The sequence below is a fragment of the Schistocerca piceifrons genome, chromosome 8 (assembly GCF_021461385.2).
Source record: "Schistocerca piceifrons isolate TAMUIC-IGC-003096 chromosome 8, iqSchPice1.1, whole genome shotgun sequence".
Lineage (NCBI taxonomy): Eukaryota > Metazoa > Arthropoda > Insecta > Orthoptera > Acrididae > Schistocerca > Schistocerca piceifrons.
Genome location: NC_060145.1, coordinates 24159019 through 24178847, shown reverse-complemented (window position 1 = coordinate 24178847; position 19829 = coordinate 24159019). Strand labels below are relative to the sequence as shown.

The following is a 19829-nucleotide window of genomic DNA, read 5'->3' as shown; positions in this document are numbered from 1 at the left end:
AATGCTTCTCTCATTGCTCTCTTTACGCTCTTTTTCGCTTCGTTCAGCTTTTCCTTATCAGCTATGATTCGACTACTCTTAAACCTATGATGAAGCTTTCTTTGTTTCCGTAGTACCTTTCTAATAATAAAAAAAGGAGAGAGAAAAAAAACCAAGCAGAACAGTACACATTTCTTCAATCCTTAAGTCCTAACAGTTCTTTCTCTCTAATCTTGCTACAGATTTACATGGCGTGCCTTCCTTTCTGGGTAAGAATCTATTACCTCATCAAAGTTCATTAAATGTTTTGCTACACACACACACACACACACACACACACACACACACACACACACACACACACACACACAAAAGTCACTGTCTAATACTGAAAAAGCTGTAAATATCAATGGTACCCAAGAATGGTGTGGTTTCTCGATCTGATTATGTGTATTTTCTCACTGTCCGTCAGATAAAATGAAGTAGACCTGCCTAATATTGCAGCAATTGTAACACACACCAAAGAAACGAGGCTGTTTTGGCACAAATGGTCATTTTTATAACATGACAGAATATAATTCACAAAGTACCAATGTCAAATGCCTATTCGGCCTACTTCAAGCAAAAAGCTTTATGTTATGAAACAGTTTCACATTTCATTCATACACTCCAGCTTCTGAAGCATGAGATAGAAAAGTAGTAGTACGAAATTTTTATATATATTTGGAATCATCATATTCTTCCATAATTTGTGTGGTGTCCCCATTTCTTCTCCTTCCTTGTTCTAAAAAACAATCTTTTCATCACTAATTCTGTAACTGTTCCTGCCAGTGTCAAAACTTATTCTCCAGTTAACTTCACTAACCCTGCCACAATCACGGGTTTAGTTACCCCACGTTCATCCTCTGTTTAGGCATTATTACGTGTTCGTACAATGCATTTTCTGCACTACTCCCAGTATAGAACTTAAGCAGCTGCTACCTGGGGACTGTACAACTTGCCCTTACTAGTGTAGCAGTCTGGCCAAACATTTTCTGTCAAAATTTTATTTTCTTGCATACACCGAGAAGATAATACATTATCTTCCTAATCTTTTATTCCGGTTAGTCATTTATTTCCACTCTGGTAGTCTGAATCTATGGATTTCACTAGTAATTATAACAATGCTGATCATTCGCAAACCCAGTTGACCACATAAACAGTGCCTGGCATTCACCCGTTCGGCTTTATTACGCTCAGTTTGTATAGCCCCGTCCCCTTCTGTCTGCAGGAAAGTTTATTTCTAGATGTTATGGGGATTCCCCTGGCAGAATCATCATGTATGCTATGCACATACTCAAAAATCAACTTATGATTCATTCAGAAATCAACTTAGAATGTGTTCAAAAATGTTCAAAAGCCAACAGAGATGCATTTCAAAATCATATGAATAATTGATAGACCGATGTGCAGTGGATTCTAGGCAATTTGTGAAACAAGGTTTTTTTTCCTCAAGAATTTGAATTTGGCACCCCCCCCCCCCCCTTCGAAACTGCCACCCAAGGCAGATACCCTGGTTTCCTCTGCACCCCCTAGATATGGGCCTGTTGCGCATGTGTGAATCTGGCAGCTTTGGCGTGCCAGCAAAATTTTTCCGGGTAGCATCCAGCTGCTGGCTTCTTGCTGCTATTGCTTATACAGCTAACTACCACACTTCTGTAGCCTGAAGTGGGAGAAGGTATCTCGCTCGCAACTGCTCAAACGAATCTAATTTAAACAGTTGTGACATCATGTTCATCAGAGGCAGTTTGTTGTTATGAAGCATTTCATAGTCTTCCTAAAGCCTTTGACACATTTTGCTGTTGGCAGACACTTGTATGAACACTGTGTTTTGCTATTGTACATAGCGCATTTTTTTGCAACTTAAGTTTTATTCCCCCCCCCCCCCCCCCCCCCCCCCCCCTCTCCCTCCCTCTCCCTCCTTCATTCATGTTTTATTACTGCAGTATTATTCTACAGTAATATCCTTTGTTAGAGTATTGATTCTTTCCAGTTAAAATTACAAAAATTTAACTGAAAATTAAAACAATGAAAAATTCCCAGTTTTCTCCCAGATGAAAAAATTCCCAGGTTTTTTCCCAGATCTCCTGGTTGTCCCATGTCACATAGAACCCTCCCTGTTTACATTTCCCCTGTTGCTTCATAACCTGGGTTGTGAGTAACTGAATCCACTTTCCCTTCTTCCCATTTTTTCCCCTCTCTCCTCCCTGACGAAGGAACAAAGTCCCGAAAGCTAAGACACATAAATTTTCTGTTCTGTTTTGTGTATCTATCAGCTGTACTAAGCTGAGGTAAGTACTGGCCAGCCCCTCTATCTCTTTGTTAGTATTTGTTTCACAAAAGTTAAAAATGGATCATTGTGCTTTTGGCAAACTGAATGCATCTGATGTGTCTATAAAGGAAAGTGCACAATCAGTACATATTATCAGTTTTGATTTATGACAGTGAGAAATGGTCGTATAATGTAAAAACTGTTCAAAAACTAAGAGATGATCAGGGAGCATTGCAGGGGACGCATGTTATGAGTTATTAGGTTATACAGGAAAGCAAAAAAGTAGGTCGGGGAAAAGACTGACTGAAAGATATAATTGTGATTGTAATGAACTGAATGAAGATAAGTGCAACCTGTGACCAAGAAATGGTTGTTAGGTGGAGCAAGTAAATTCTTTACAGGATTCCAACAGATAAGAAAAGGACCAAGACAATGACCTGATGGAAGGTGAGTGGATTATGTCATGTAGGAGCAACATTACTGGGCAATGCTGAAGATTGAAGGGCATAGAAAAGTGTAAATAAGTCCTTTATCCAGCAGTGGATGTCAAATGGCCTCCACTGCTGCTGTTGATGCCAGTGATGTAGCTTTTAATCTTTATCACCTAAATGTTTTATGTGTCTGAATGGAATTGTTTTCACTTAAGAGTTTATGTTACAAAGAACCAGATACCGTAGAAGATGATTTTTGCTTTTTAATGAATCAGTACCTCCATAGCATTGACCTTTCCTAATAATAATTATGATCAGAGAAAATAATGCTCTAAACAATACTGGCTGAAGAGGAAAAGTTGTGTAAACATATTTGAAGATATAAAGGTTCTAGCATCAAAACAGCATGAAAATGATTTGTGCTCAGTTCCAGAAGTCTTCCATTATATGACTTTACAAATTAATCACCCATAAATTAAATTATTCTATTGTATTTAACTTTCCAACTGGAAGGAGGAGGTCGCATGCCTTTGTCCCATGGCTCAAGGTGAGTCTCAAACTTGGGCTGTTGACACAGCTCAGCCACTCCCTACTTTCCATGGGCTGCTGCTTGTTTGATCTACTGAGTGCCACAGAATTTCTGAAAGTAGCCTTATGACAAACAACTTAAAGAGTTATGGGAATGCTTCTTATGATAACTGTATGCATATCTCCTGGAGCTGATTTAGACAGTGTTTCAGAATTGTTTAATGCATTATTTACATGACCACACATTTCTTTGTCATCTGTCTCATTAAATGAGTGTTAGAGACTCACATGTAGTGACATAAACCTCTGCTTAACTATGACACAAAAAAAGATTGAAGGTAATAACCAATAAACAATGAACCAATGACAGAAATAACAGAAATATAAATCTCTGTAAGAATTTTGTAACTGACTGAACTCGTTCCCCAAAAAAAGTAAACCTGTTCACAAAAAGTGAGAGTTGTCACAGAACAATTGTCTTGAGCATTCCCCCCAAATCAATAAAAGTATTCAAAAACTGTTTGGGTGAATTTGACAAAAGCCTTGCAGTGAGAATTTTGTTTAGCAAGCAGAACAACTATATGAAGTGCACAGGCACTATTAAAAACTACTCAACTCTTGACAGATCATCATTTACTTTATATGTGACCTTTTAACAGTATTCAATAATTATTTTCAAAAAAATATAAAATATTACTCCTTCTATGATCACTGCAGTTTTTAAGAAAGAACTTGATACTGTACTTGTCCATTGTGCTCTACTGTCGCTAATGATATGGACAATAAGCAGTGATTTACTTCATGTACAACTACTCAAAATGAATTTCAGAAAACTGAGATAAGAAAATGAAGCTGCTCAGTGGACACAAACATAGAAATGAAAAAAGAGCATTAATAAAGAATCCAAATGTCTAACTATCTGATACTGACCTGCTTCACAGTATGGAAGTCCATCTTCAAGGAAGAAGGGGCTGTTACCAAACAACTTGCCACAGTAAGCACACAAGAAGCACTCTGGATGGAAATGCTTTCCAATGGCATTCAAGCAGTCCTATGGAAAACAAATTGTATTTTCTTCATTAGTTTTACACATATTTGTTAGCCCAGATTTGCTTTCAGTTTTAGTCCTCTGTATTCCAACAAAAATTGTATATTATGTGCAGCTCTAACTTTGGAGCCAACGACATTTACAAAGTATCTGGCAGTACTGATGAGAATGCATTATAGTACCAATTGATTTGTTGGGAATATAGTCTCCATATTGCTGTTAATTCATTGGTGTATACTTTCCCCAAAGAATGTGTTAAAATGAGAGCAATAATAATAATACAGCCATCTTGGCATTTGCCTCAACAGATTTATGAAAAATATGGAACGCTTAAATAAGAATGGGCTGGCAGGGACTTTGCCTCCATACTTCATATGTAAATGTTCACTTGTCATGGGTGAATGACCTCACACAGGATACATCAGGAAACATATGAGGTTCAGAGAAGCTTCTTAAGTAGCTCTCTGTATTTTACTTGTAATCCACTTCTCTTCTGGTACAACATTAAGACTGACTTATCTTTCTCTCAATACTTTAGAAGTAGAGAAGGCCACTCAATGAAAAGCAGAAGCATTGAGTCATCAACAGGTACACACAAAAATTTTGGAAGCTTTGAGAACAGATCCTTTCTTAAGCCAGAATACACACACACACACACACACACACACACACACACACACACACACACACGTACCACACTGGCACATGCATGCATGCACACAAGCAGGTGTGCCCCTACATAGTGCTGGTTAGTTGCACAATGCCAGAATTGCAGTTCGGCAGGTGGCAGACAGAAAGAGAGATTGACAAGTGTATGGTAGTGACTCAGAGGGGGGCAGCTGGTTTGCTGGCTAGCAATGGAGCAGGGAGAGCTGCAGGCATGTGGGCTAGGCATGTGAAACACAGGTATTGATGCTGGTGGGGAGCGGTGCATGATGAAGGTGGCACTGGGACATGAATTGGGAGGGGGTGATAGGACAAAGAAAGGGGAAACTGCTGGGTGAAGAGTGTAAGGACATTGAGCTAATGAAGTCTGAGGTCAGGAGGATTGCTGGAGGGGAGGATGTGTTGCAAGGATAATTCCCACCCACACAGTAAAGAAGGGCTGGTGGTGGAGGGAAGGGCCCAGATGGCACAAGTTATGAAGCAGATGTTGAAATCTAGCATGTTGTGCTCAGCTGCATTTTGTGCCATTGAGTGGTCAATATTGTGCTTGGCACAGTTTGGTGGTGGTCATTTATTCTAGTGGACAGCTGCTAGTTTGTCGCACCAACATAAAAAGCTGTGCAACAATTGCAGTGGAGTTGGTATGAGCTCTGCACAGCTCTTTATGTCAATATGACAACCCACCAGTGCTCCACCAGAATGAATGGTCATTGCCAAACCATGGCCAAGAATAAAGTTGACCACCTAGTGGCACAAAACACAGCTAACCACCACATGCTTGATTTCAATGGCTAATTCACAGACTGTGCCATCTGGATCCTTCCCTCCAACACCAGCTTTTCTGAATTATACAGAGGGGAGTTATCCTTGTAGCACATCCTTCACTCCCATAAACCTCCTGGCCTCAGTCTTCATTAAACCAATATCCCCATCCAACATCCAACAGTTTCCCCTTTCCCTTTCCTATCACCCACTCTCAATTCATGTCCTCATGTCATCTTCCTCATTGGTTGCTTCTCACCTGCTCCAACAACCGTGCATCATATGCATGGCTCCCTCCCCCATTGCTAGACAGCAAACCAGCCCCCTCCCTCTGAGCCATTAAACAAACACTCCAACCCTTCTTCCTGCCTCCCACTCTATCTATCTATCTATCTACTCTACCCCATACAACCTCCACTCCACCCTCGTCCACATGATGAACTGCAATCCTGGCATTGCGCATGCAGCATGCGCTATATAGGGATACAAGTGTGCAAGCACGTGTTTGTGTTTGTGTGTGTGTGTGTGTGTGTGTGTGTGTGTGTGTGTGTGTGTGTGTGTGTGTGTGTGTACTCTAGCATGACAGAGGATTTATTCTGAAAGGTAGCAAGTTTTCCTCATTTTTTGTGTCCACCTGTTAATGGTTCAACACTTCTGCTTTTTGTTGCATGGTCTCCTGGACTCCTAAAGTATTTAATTATACCAGAACTTTCCAGCTATATATGTATTTCTCTCAGTCACTCATATATATTTCCTTTACCTCTTTTTCTTGATACAGTAACTAATTATAAAGTCCAAACTGTTTGGGACTCATGCCCAATTTCCTATTCACTTATGTGTAAGCTCAACTCCAGTTTGTCCGCAGGTCGTGGTCTTGTGGTCTTGCGGTCGTGTTCTCGCTTCCCGAGCATGGGGTCCCGGGTTCAATTCCCGGTTCAGTCAAGGATTTTCACCTGCCTCGAGATGACTGGATGTTTGTGTTGTCCTCACCATTTCATTATCATTCATGTAAGTGGCGAGACTGGATTGAGCAAAGGTTGGGAATTTGAACGGGCACTGATAACCGCACAGTTGAGTGCCCCGCAAACCAAACATCATCATCAACTCCAGTTTTTCATGTCTTGACAACTTTAAACAGTAATCCAGTGATCTTTTTCTTTCACACGCTATTAACATTAATGTGCAGTGTAGTTAAACAACTCAAACATTTTAACATCTTCTTTCCTCATATTTACAAGACAATATCTCCATTGAGTATGCCCTGCCTTGTATCTACATAGAGCTTATGAAAAAGTTTCCGCAAGAGTGGAGAATCTACTCTGTACTTTAACAATGAATGCAGAACCTGCAATGATGTTAGTTTAATATTGTGTGTGATTAATTTAAAATCATGTTTCTATTGGGATTCAGATTTTTCCACAAATATTTATAAAGATGATGTGATCCAATTTAATATAGTTTTGCATATCCTGTGAAAATTCAGAGTAATTATAAAGTCCACAAAACATTTTTAAAAATTGGTATAAGTTAATGATTAAAAACAATGTAACAAATCATACAATGTGTGAAAGACAAACTCTTAATTTTTTTTCTAATGTGGTGCTGGCAGGTTAGTTTGGAAAACCACTGACAGAGGCAGTACCAAGCACAACTGCTGAAAATGGTGGCAAACCAGACAGAGAAAGCATTGTGTGTTACAGACTCTGCCCTCTGGAAATTAGTAGAGAGTGTGCAATGAGTTTTCTATGGCATGTTCCAAAAGACACCACTAGTTTACAATACCACAGCGAAGTGGTGTATAAAATTCAAGGAGGTTCATTATGTGTACAATGCAAAACGTTTGAGCAGCCAAGCATGTCAAAACAAGGATTGTACTATTTGGGAGACAAGAAGATGAAATTTACCAGTCAGGCTAATGCAGAACTGAACATCTGTCAGCCAATAGTAATCAAAATCTTTCATAACCGATTAAGAGTGAAGTTGTACAAATTGAAGCTCCTGAAATACATAAGATGTGGCAAGAAACTGCAGTTCTGGGCTGATATGCAGAGACATCTTGAAAATTATGACTTTGAAAGCAAATTAAGCTTTAGTGAGAAAGCCACTTTTCATGTTTTGGGAAAGGTCAACTGGCATAATGCACATATATGGGGGACAGAAAATCCACATGCACGGTCAAACACATCCCAGATTCTGAGAAGTTAATGTGTTATTTGTCTTGTCCAACAAGACAGTCTATGGACCCATCTTCTTTTCTGAGAGAGGTGTCCATAATATTACCTACCTTGACATGCATCAACTGTGGTTCATACCACAACTTGAAACTGATAGCAGGGATTTCACATTTCAACAAATTGGTGCTCCTCCACATTTCCACAGTGGCGTATAAAATTACTGAGTGGGATGTTGCCATGTCATTGGATAGGTCATGTTACAGCTGTTGCCAGACATGACGCCTTGTGATTTTTTATTGTGGTGTTACATCAAGGATAGCATTTATGTTCTGTTTCTACCACATAACCTCAAAGACTTGTGATGATGCATAGCAGCAGCTGTTCTTACAATCACTCTCGATAAGCTGGGTGGGGTATGGGCAGAATTGGACTACTGATTAGACATGTGCTGTGTGGACAAACAGAACATTTATAAGTATTGAAAAAATATCTTTGGGAGATTGTCTCTAACATACTGTATCATTTGTTAAATTGTTCTTGGCTATTTATCTATGCCAATTTTTTGAAATGTTGCATTAACTTTGTAATTACCCCATATATGAAAAATAACTTATCAATATTTCTGTTAACATAAAGCATAGATAACACAAGATTAAGCAGATTAAGAAAATATCATTAAAGTAGGATAAAAGTACTAACAGACTGAGTCTTTGTGTTGGGCTGTGAGGTGTGCTCAAATGAGCTGGCTGATCAAGAACTACTCATCTAAGACAAAGAATCAGATTATTTCTATATCTTGCATTATTAGCTGCAACATGCAGAAGATGTGATTCTTTGTTGCTGCACACTATAGCACTTTTGACTGAGATAAACTTATGCTGCAGTGCAGTGTTTTTCTTCGGCAGGCCAGTGTAGAAGTGCATACAGAATCAACTGAGTGAAAAATCTGTGTAATACACATGTTTATTTATAAATAAAAGCCATCTTAGGTATTTTCCCTTGTGTGAGACAACATGCACAAGATCGTGTGTCAATTTAAATTTCTATATTCACATATTTTATTGTTTGCATAGCTTTTCCTGTGTTATCTGAGTGTATCAATACCCATTTGTATTGTGATATATTGTGAAAACTTGAACATTCGCAAGTGCTGCGATGAACTGGTATTGTTATTGTCAATTGTAGGTTTAAAGTAAATTATGCACTTTTAAAATTTTTAAGGACAGTAGACCTATCCTCATTCAAAACAATCTGTCTCCAATTTCATTTTTTGAATTACATCAGAAATAGATTAGTTTCAGAATTTTTGGATACTTACAAAACTATGTTTTCGTAAGTTAGTGATACAAGTGTTTTGGAGATTTGAATTTAATTCATAGCAAATCAGCGTTTATGGTACACAGTTCAGGCAAAGTATTCATCACCCCTGAATATCATTGTATATCAATGCAAATAAACATCTATTTCTGAGAATTTTTGGACGCAACCATTGTTCTTTGCATAATCTACGAGCAATTGGGGTTTGTAATATAGTTACTGTAGCAGATTTCCTAACTACATCTAGTTTTCCCTTAAAGAGGAGTAGCCTTAAATGTTATCTGCATTTTATTGTAAATTAACTCAGTTTTCTCAGTTTGCTAACAACTATAATTAACATCAAAAGGTTTTAGGAAACTAGTAATTTCTACCACAGGTTTTTGTGTTGCCTTAATAGAACTCTCGTTTTGTGTATCTACTTCAGTTCTTATAGGGAATTAGCAACATTTTAGCTCAATAGGTCAAAAGATAATCAGCAGGTTTAATTTAAAGTCCTTTGTTCACTGTCTCGTAATACGTTGCAGCACCCAAAATGCAGCTCCACTGTGAATGCAGTTCTCAAACAAGGGATGAGTTGGTTGAGATTCATAAGCATCTGGAAATTGCCCTGACTACTGTCAAATGATTGATGGCTGCTGCAAATCAGAGTCGTGTACCTGTAACACCTGTACCAGAGCTACCTCAAGTACTATCCTCTCCTGTGGATCCTGCCTCCTCTGCAGAAAGTACGGTATCTGTCATTACCCGTCCAATTGACTGAAAGCAGTGTGTCAAAGGTGAATCTAGGTATCCTGTACAGGGTGGTCGGGAACCAGGGAGGACTCAGGGTGTTGTACCGATCCCCCAGACCAACAAATTAGATGTACTGTCTTTCACTGAAACTGAGCCAGTGGGACTCACTTCACCTGTTTTGGAGAAACCTGTTTTGTCCAGTATCAGGAGGAGGTAAAACCAAAAGGGTAGGGGTCAGCAGTTAAAACACACAGTGAATGATTGTGCCCCTTAGGGAAATGGCAGCAAGGGCCAGGTAAGGCTACAGGTGTACTCCGTGTGTATGGCTATTCCAGCAGCCATTGAGGGAACAGGGTCTGACCAACTGCAGATTGTGGCACACGTTGGAACAAATGATGCCTGTTGTCTGGGCTCCGAAGTCATTCTTGGATCGTTCAAGAAACTGGCAGAGAAGGTTGAGGAGACCAGCCTAGCACATGGATTTTCAATGGAGCTCACAGTTTGCGGCTTTGTCCTGAGAACTGATTGTGGCCCTTTGTTTCTGAGTCGAGTGGAAGGACCGAACCAGAGACTTTGAAAGTTTTGTGACAAGCTAGGCTACAACTTCTGGAGTTGTGCCTTAGGGTTCAAAACTGTAGGGTCCCCCTAAATCGGTCAGGTGTGCACTACACATCAGAGGCTGCTACTCAAGTAGCTGACTGTGTTTGGAGTGCACACAAGAGGTTTTTAGATTAGACGAGTCCATCCAATCCATATAATGATGGCTGTATGAATTCCAGAAGTATTACTGTAAGATCAAAAGAAATGCCTCCCACACATGAGAGTATTAAAATCCTAATGGTAAACTGCCAAAGCATTTGTAACAAAGTGTCAGAGTTTGAAGCACTCATGAAACGCAGTGAAGCTCACATAATACTAGGTACAGAAAGCTGGTTGAAACCTGAAATTGATAGCAGTAGATTTTTGGGGAAAATTTAAGTGTATATTGAAAGGACAAGTGAATGGGAAATGGTAGTGGTGTATTTGTTGCAGTAGACAAAAAAATCAAATCCACTGATATAGAAATTGAAGCTGCATGTGAGATTGTTTGAGCAAGACTAAGTATCAGAGGTGGGCATAAAATGATAATTGGATTCTTCTATCACTCACGAGACCCATCTCCTAATGTAACCAAAAACTTCAGAGAAAACCTCAGTTCACTTGGATGTTAAGTTCCCCAATCATGCTGTGGAGACTTTAATCATCTAACAATTAATTGGGAAAATCACAATGTTGTTAGTGGTGGGCATGACAAGACATCCTGTGAAACTTTACTAAATGCCTTCTCTGAAAACTACCTAGAACAGTTAGTTAGGAACCCCACTCATGATGGGAATATATTGGATCTAATGGCAACAATAGACCTGACTTCTTCGAGAATGTCCATATTGAAACTGGTATCAGCAACCATGATGCAGTTGTGGCAACAGTGATTACCAAAGCACAAATGACAACTAAAACAAGCAGAAAGATATATAAGTTTAGTAAACTAGACAAAAAAATCAGGAATGTCTTATCTCAGTGAGGAACTTCAAACTTTCAGCACAGGTCATGAGCACTAGAGGAACTCTGGCTCAAGTTTAAAAGAACAGTTGACCATGCACTGGGATAGATATGTACCAAGTAGGACAGTTCATAATGAAAGGGAACCTCCATGGTAAGAGAGCAACAAGTGATGCCTCCAATGACTACCATAGAAAAATATTGTCAAATGACATTTCACAAAATCCAAAGAAATACTGGTTGAATGTAAAGGCTGTTAGTGGCACCAAAGTTAGTGTCCAGTCCCTAGCGAATGAGACAGGAACTGAAATTAAGGGTAGCAAAGCAAACACTGAAATGCTGAACTCCAGTCTCAAATATTCCTTTACAAAGGAAAAGCCACAAGAATTGTCCCAATTTAATCCTCATATCACTGAAAAGATGAATGAAATAAATATTAGTGCCAGTGGTGTTGAGAAACTGCTGAAATCATTAAAACTGAACAAAGATCCAGACCCCAATGGGATCCCTGTCAGATTCTATACTGAATTTGCGGCTGAGTTAGCCCCTCTTCTCACTATAATCTATCTTAGATCCGACAACCAAAAAACCATTCCCATTTCTTGGAAAAAGGCACAGGTCACACCTGTCAACAAGAAGAGTAGTAGAAGTGGTCCATAAAACTACCATCCAATATATTTGACATCAATTTGTTGTAGAATCTTATAACATATTCTGAGCTCTAACATAATGAGGTATCTTGAGCAGAATGACTTTCTCAGTGCCGACCAGCATGGTTTGCAAAAACATCGATCATGTGAAACCCAACTCGTACTTTTTTCACATGATATACTGAAAGCTTTGGTTCAAGGCAACCAGGTAGATGCTATGTTTCTTGATTTCCGAAAAGCATTTGACTCAGTACCGCAGCTACACTTATTATCTAAAGTATTATCATATTGGGTATCATGTGAAATTTGTGACTGGATTGAGGACTTTTGGTAAGGAGGACACAGCACATTATCTTGGATGAAGAGTCATCGTCAAATGTAGAAGTAACTTCGGGTGTGTCCCAGGGAAGTGTGTTGGGATCCTTGCTGCTCATGTTATATATTAAAGACTCTGCAGACAGTATTAATAGTAAAATAAGGATTTTTACAGGTGATGCAATTATCTGTAATGAAGTACTATCTGAGAGAAGCTACATAAATATTCAGCCAGAGCTCGATATTATTTCAACATGGTGCAGAGATTGGCAACTTGCTCTAAATGATCACAAATGTAAAATTGTGCACTTCACAAAACGAAAAAATGTAGTATCCTCTGGCTATAATATTTATGAGTCACTGATGGGATCGGCCAACTCATATAAATACCTGGGAGTAACACCTTCGTAGGGATATGAAATGGAATGATCACATAGGTTCAGTCATGGGTAAAGCAGGTGAAGGACCCAGTCTATTGGTAGACTACTCGGGAAGTGCAATCAGTCTACTAAATAGGTTGCTTACAAATCACTCATCAACTCATCTAGAATATTGCTGTGTGTGGGACCTTTATCAGATAGGACTAACAGGGGATACTGAACTGATATAGAGAAGTGCAGCACAAATGGTCACAGGTTTGTTTAATCCATGGAAGAGTGTCACAGAGATACTGAAGCAACTGAAATGGCAGACTCTTGAAGACAGACGTAAACTGTCCTCAGAAAGTTTATTAACAAATTTTCAAGAACCGGCTTTAAATGATTACTCTAGGGATATACCACAACCCTCTATGTATCACTCACACAGGGATCGTGAGGACAAGATTAGAATAATTACTGCACACAGAGAGGCATTCAAACAATCATTCTTTCCACGTTCCGTGAATGAATGGAACAGGAAGAAGTCCTAATAACTAGTACAATGGGACGTATGCTCTGCCATACATGCGATGGTGGTTTGCAGAGTATAGATGTAGATACCCAACACAAAATTTTAATCTGTCAGAAAGCTTCAGTTTTAAACTAGCTTGCAGCAGCAGCAGCATAGTAAGTTCCATACTTACTCCCTTTATTTTGGTATTGCACTTATCACATGTTGGTGCAATATATTTCTCAAAACAGAATTCACAGTACAGCTCTCCCTTTTCCTCTACAAATCCAATGTCTTGCAGTGGTCGGCGGCACTGTCCGTTGACACAGATGAAGTGTTCAGGACACCATATCTTGCCCAAAGCTGTGATGAATGGTCCTCTGATGAAGAAATGAACTAATATAAGTTGACAATGTATGAAATGTGCTACAAATTATAATACACTTATAACAAAGAAAACTGCAGAACTGATGTAATTTTAAAAAAAGGCACATGAAACACACAAACAAATAATGATGTAAATGTAATTTAAAATAATGAAAACAGGTGGCTACTATGAACTCAGTACCCATGCAGTTAACACAAGTTGCAGTAACAGCCTATAAACACTATGCGCTTGAAATAGCAAGGTGTCAGACACGTTTCTGATTTATAATGAGTCAAGCTTCATTAAGTGTCCATGGATCTGGGATACTGACAGCAGGACAATAACACTGATATGATAGTTACTAATCAAAACTATCTGGTATCTTTTTACTTTAAAATGAAAGACAATCACTCACTGGAAAACAGAAATGCTGAATTGTCATAGGCTCACACAAAGGAAGGAAAACTTGGTAACTTTAGGAGTTATCCTTTGATGAGCTGGAGTACACACACACACAGGTACTCTCTCTCTTTCCCTCTCTCTCTGTCATAGATATGCCTATGCCTATGCACCATTTAGGGGCATAAGTGTATCTACTAGCGTATATGTGAGTATGTGTGCTAGTCAGCATCATGTATGTGCACGCATGAGAGTGTGTGTGTGTGTGTGTGTGTGTGTGTGTGTGTGTGTGTGTGTGTGTGTGTGTGTACTCTAGCTCATCAAAGGATAACTTTGGAAGCTAGCACATTTTCCTTCTTTTGTGTGTGCCTATCGACATCTCAACACTTCTGCTTTTTGTTGAGTGATCTCCTTTAATGCTAAAGTATTTACATTCTACAAGAACTTTCCAAACACATTTACCTGATTTCTTTAAAAGAAATATTTATTTCCTGACACAATAATGTCTATATTCCTAACTTATCTAGACTCAAACATATCAGCCATCTTCAGATCAATATGCAGCATTGCTGTTCTAGATCTTTGTCTCAATGAGAAACACACTGCTGTTCAGTGAAGATGACCATTTAGTATCTTTGCAATTGGTCATGTCAAAATAAAATGTGATTTAACCAGAAAATTAATGATTTTTTAAAAATAACATACTATACATGGGTGTCTCTGAAGAATTATAATGTAGTTTCAATCTGATATGTATTCAGTGTAGACAAACTTAATAAAAGAACTTGTTATTTTGAAAGAAATAGTATTAATCTGAAATGAAGAATAAGTCATTTCAGGTGAAATGTTGTCAGGAGTAGTCAGATTGGAGTACCACACTAGCAGTGCACTGAAATCTGGGGTGAATTCAATACTGCCATCTTTTCCGAGAAAGGCAACTGGGTTGCATATAATACCCACTCTCAATTCACACAGCTATACCTACATATACATTCGGAATGACATTTCAAAACTCATGGCACAATATGGTATTTATTTCACTCCACGTTGTAAAGTATTCCCCACATGCACAGCTTTTTGACACCTCATTAGCTGTTATGTATGATAATGCTGATTGTAGATCAAAACAGCAGTGGTTAAGTATTCATATTCCTCAATGCAATAGCTGACCACTGTATTCTACCAGCAGAAATCAGTCAAATTATACAGAGCTTGTTATTCTTATTAGAATGATTAAATGTCCATGATTCAATCAGGCACTCTGTTGTGCACAATTGGCAGATTACCAGCTTTCTTGTTCATTTCTAGTGTACTGATTCCACATAAAAATCAATTATTAGTTGTTCCTAGTAAAGGTGGCAATGCTACTGATATGCTAACAAAAAATTACCTCATGCAATTTGCTCATTTGATCTTGTACAAAGTCTATAAATTTTCCTGCACAAGGCACTTTGACATAATCAAGGCATGCCATCACCTGTTAAGTAATTCTCTCAGTGATCAATGCCTAAGCTCAATCCTCACTAGCTCTCTGCTACTACACCACACAGACCATTGAGTCTGCATTTCATTTCAGAACTGAAACATATGTATTTATTGTGAATCTTTTCACATCCTATCCTAGTTCACACTTCCACAATTTTCAGTCTGGTTTAATAGCTCCTTTGTGGTATAATAATCTTTACAAACACAAAATTAACTACATTTATGCAACTGTATTTAAAAATTTTCAATTGCATTTTAATTATAAGAATTAAGGTAACTCTAAAGAATCATTTTTGTGTGAAACCTGTTAGTAACTGAAAACGTCTCCTCAACACATTATAGGCACTGTACAGGATGTGACCAGCAGCATGGTTGCCTATGAGATGACAGCATTAGTTGTCAGGCCTCCTGTCTTTGCAGAACTTGCTTTGTTATGTCCTTACAACCCTGCCAGCTCTATTATGTTCATTTGTTGAAAATATAATCTTTGTTGGCACAGGTATTATAGGCTCAAAAAATTATGTATTGGAGCAATCAGATTTCACAGTCCTCTCAAACAAGCATCTCCCGTGCACGGGGTTGAATAATCTGTATTCATATCCAGTACGTCTTAAACTGTACATTGTATGTTCATTCACTGCCAAATTGAACGTAAAACAAAGTATGTTGAGATTTCTTCCTAGCATTTGTTGTTGACAGAAGTTTTCATCTGTGAATGCTTTTTCTTTCAGTCCATGAACAAACTGTATAAAGAGTACTTCATTTTGGTCGAAAAATAGAGAGATAACCACTTTCTATATCTGTATTCTCTCAAGATGTGTTTGTTCAGTTTTACATGTGCATGCTCATGTCTTGTGAATACACTTTGAATTACATTAGTGAATCATTCAAAAAATTATCTATAATTACCTGCAATATATACATCTTCTTCAGATAAGAAAACTTTACATGTTAGATAAGAAAAAAATTAATCATTATACTGATTGGGTTGTATTTAAACTACAGGAAACTGTAAATAACAAAGACTTAAATTACCATAAATAAAATTACGTGAAATGAGCTTTCTGAACACTTCAAATTGTAAGAGTAGTAGCAACAAAAAACGAACAGGATTTTGAGTTTTCAAGTATGAAGAAAATTCTAACACAGTAAATACATTTAGATCAGTAATATAGCTGAATTTGTGATTGGAATGACACAATCTTCACAGATACAGCACAGCAGATTATCAGGAGTAGAGAGTCATTCATAGATAAAAAAAGGAACTTTTTGAGTGACTCAGAGTGTTTTGGTAAGCTCATTATTTCAACAAGTGGTAGAAAACTCTGAGGATGACGAGCGGGGGATGATAACAACACCCATTCCCACAGAAAGAGCTTGTGTTGAGAGAAAGACAGAAAAATGCTTATCAAAGAGTGTAGTGTGTTCTGAGGGCTGAATTCAGTATCACCAATATGAAACAGCCTAACTAAGGTCCAGGTAGCAAGCACATATCAAATGTCTGTCTGCATGAGGTACCTAAAGAAGATGAGTAGATTGATCATAAAAATATTGTGCACAAAAATGAAATAATCAAATCAGATAGAAACCTAATAGGATAAAGTCACTTCTTACAACAGTTTTCTAATGTGTACATTCAGATCAATTTCACATCTCAGATGTGTTGTCGACTAACCAGCTTTCTCAAGGATAATGACTGAAACATTTCAGCCTACAGTACTCTATGGAATTATCTAATGCCTACTTTAGACCTCTTGGAAGTCATTTTGAAACTGTGAAGTGTGTTAATGAAATTTCTAAGGATCTAAATCGAGATTTTCTGGATGCAGGTATGTCAGCTGCAGAATGAGAAAGCACCACTTAAATTGTTAAAAGGATACACAAATTCTTTCCAAAATTATTATGGGTTTCAAACTAAAACTGTGCCATAATAGTCTTCACTGTGCTTTGTCACATGCTCGAAATACACAAAATCACAATACTGATTTCCTTATGTATACTGCTTACTAATTGTGTAACACAATACAAGAATAATTTATTCTAACTGTCTTAGGATATATGTGCCAAATTATATGAATTTCAACTAAAACTGCCACCAGTCCCATTGATGTTCCAAGGCAAATTTACCTTTTTATCAGTTTACCGCATGATTCACATATATATTCTTCTTTCTCAACTGTATCCTTGGGCAACTGCATTATTGCTTCTGCCAGAAAAATTATGTATTAATACATATGTTAGGAAACAACACACAAATTTCAGTTATAACTAGTCACATTTTATTAGTTGTTAATATTTATTAGTAACACAACAGTACAAGGAAATGAATAGTCCAAAAATTGAAAATAATTCAATGAATAAAGAAAACAAACCACTAAGTCTTATAATCCTGAATTTGGTAATGGTTTCAATGGTTAAGGATCTACTAATACACTAGCAGATGGAAAACAGGGGAAATGTGTTAGTTAAATTAGTGAAATGAAGGATACTCCATGATAAAAGCAAAAGCAGCAAACACATATAACAAGCCCAGGAGGTATAGAAAGCAGAAACAATTTGGAAGCATGCAAAACCAGGAAGCAAGCAATTACATAAAATTATTTATGTTCAGGGGATATAAAATGCCAACATAAAACAGAAATAACCCAATGATCTGAGTTAAAAATATCCAAAATGCAGACCTGATTGTTTTGATCTTATGTATGGGGACAGTGTGTACTGCAAACAGAACTGTGTGTAGAACTGCAGGCAGTGTCATACAATAAACAAATCACAATGAGAAATGTAAACAACTGTGTCTTGTTTTTTATCAAAATGTTTTCATGGATTTCAGGACACTTTTATATGTCAGTAGCTGAGTGGTCATTGCACCTGGCTACTATGTGGGTGACTCTGGTTCATTACCCCATACTGCCGGGGGTGCATTCAGCCTCCTGAGGTCAGCTGAGGTGCTACTCAACTGGTTAGTAGAGGTTCCAGGGACAAGAAACTCGACAATGACTATGAGAGCAGTGTGCTGGCCACATGCTCCTCCATCCTGCATCTAATGATGCCACTGGCAGAAGATGACATGGTAGTTGGTTCGGCCTGATTGGCCTATCTAGGGACAGAATGCAGAACTTCACGTTTTTCTTAACTTTACATTCATCACAAACATGGTCTATTTTGGTATAATACTCATCTGCCACAACACTAATAGGATACTCACAAAAACCTGAACAAAGCTGAGGTAACTGAGAAACACAGACAATAAACAGCTTAATAACAGCTAAGAATAAACAGGATCCAAAGGTATATAATGACTTGCAGCTCACTATAAGACAGTGGTTTCCTCATTCTTCATCCCCCCCCCCCCCTCAAGTTCTAATGATAGTTTCTATTAAAATGGATATGACAAACAGACTGAGTGATAACTGTGGGGGGTTGAAATGGTGGCCAAGTCTGTCATAGAATGATCAGTCATCATCTCTAGCATTCACTGCATCTTGTCTGTTTCACAGGTGCCAGAATCGGTGATGCAGAAAGCCAGTTTAATGCAATCACTGGAAATCGTAGTTGGGATTCGATTGGCATCGATCTTAAATATTTTGTCTTTTCAACTAAGAACTGTTTACCGTGCATCACACAGAGGCAGCAGGGGCTTTTGCATAGCATCATCATGTCTGATGAAGACCTGGTCACATGTCGAAAGCAGAAGTGAAATGATGATGAGTATGATGCTCTCAGTGTAACTGGCCAAACTTGATGAATGTGTGAAGATATTATTGAAAGAAGTATGATGTCTAAATAAGGTTATTTGCCATACACTGAGGTGACAGAAGTCATGGGATACTACCTAATATTGTGTCTGACCTCCTTTTGCCAGTGCAGTGCAGCAACTTGACTTCATTAGAAAGCCAAGTGTTTTGTTTGTTTGTGTGTGTGTGTGTGTGTGTGTGTGTGTGTGTGTGTGTGTGAGGGGTTGGGGGGGGGGGGGGGGGGGGGGGGTGATCTCCTTCATGAGGCTAGACAGATGTATTTGCACAAACAAACTTTTAAAGTATTCCTTTCTGAACATTTTTTTCTGCTTCTCAACAGCTTGTTGAGTCAAGTCAAATTGCTACCTCTACAACCATCCATAATTGCAAAAGTGCTGCTGGTGTAGGATTTTGTGCACAAACTGACCTCTTGATTATGTCCCACATACGTTGAATGGGATTCATGTCAGGTGATCATTTGCTCGAATTGTCAAGAGATGTTCTTCAAACCAAACA

At 38.3% G+C, this 19829-nt stretch overlaps 1 protein-coding gene across 4 annotated transcripts in view; it reads right to left on the bottom strand.

Annotated features, from left to right (window-relative positions):
- Nucleotides 1–19829, bottom strand: part of LOC124711327 (PDZ and LIM domain protein Zasp-like) — a 296730-nt gene that overhangs the window by 25320 nt on the left and 251581 nt on the right. For all 4 annotated transcript variants that reach the window (XM_047241348.1, XM_047241347.1, XM_047241349.1 and 1 more), the window contains 2 exons: nt 13519–13705; nt 4180–4300 (listed from right to left, as the gene is read on the bottom strand). In XM_047241348.1, coding sequence (XP_047097304.1) covers nt 4180–4300; nt 13519–13705 — 308 coding nt within the window. The remainder of the gene's footprint in view (nt 1–4179; nt 4301–13518; nt 13706–19829) is intronic.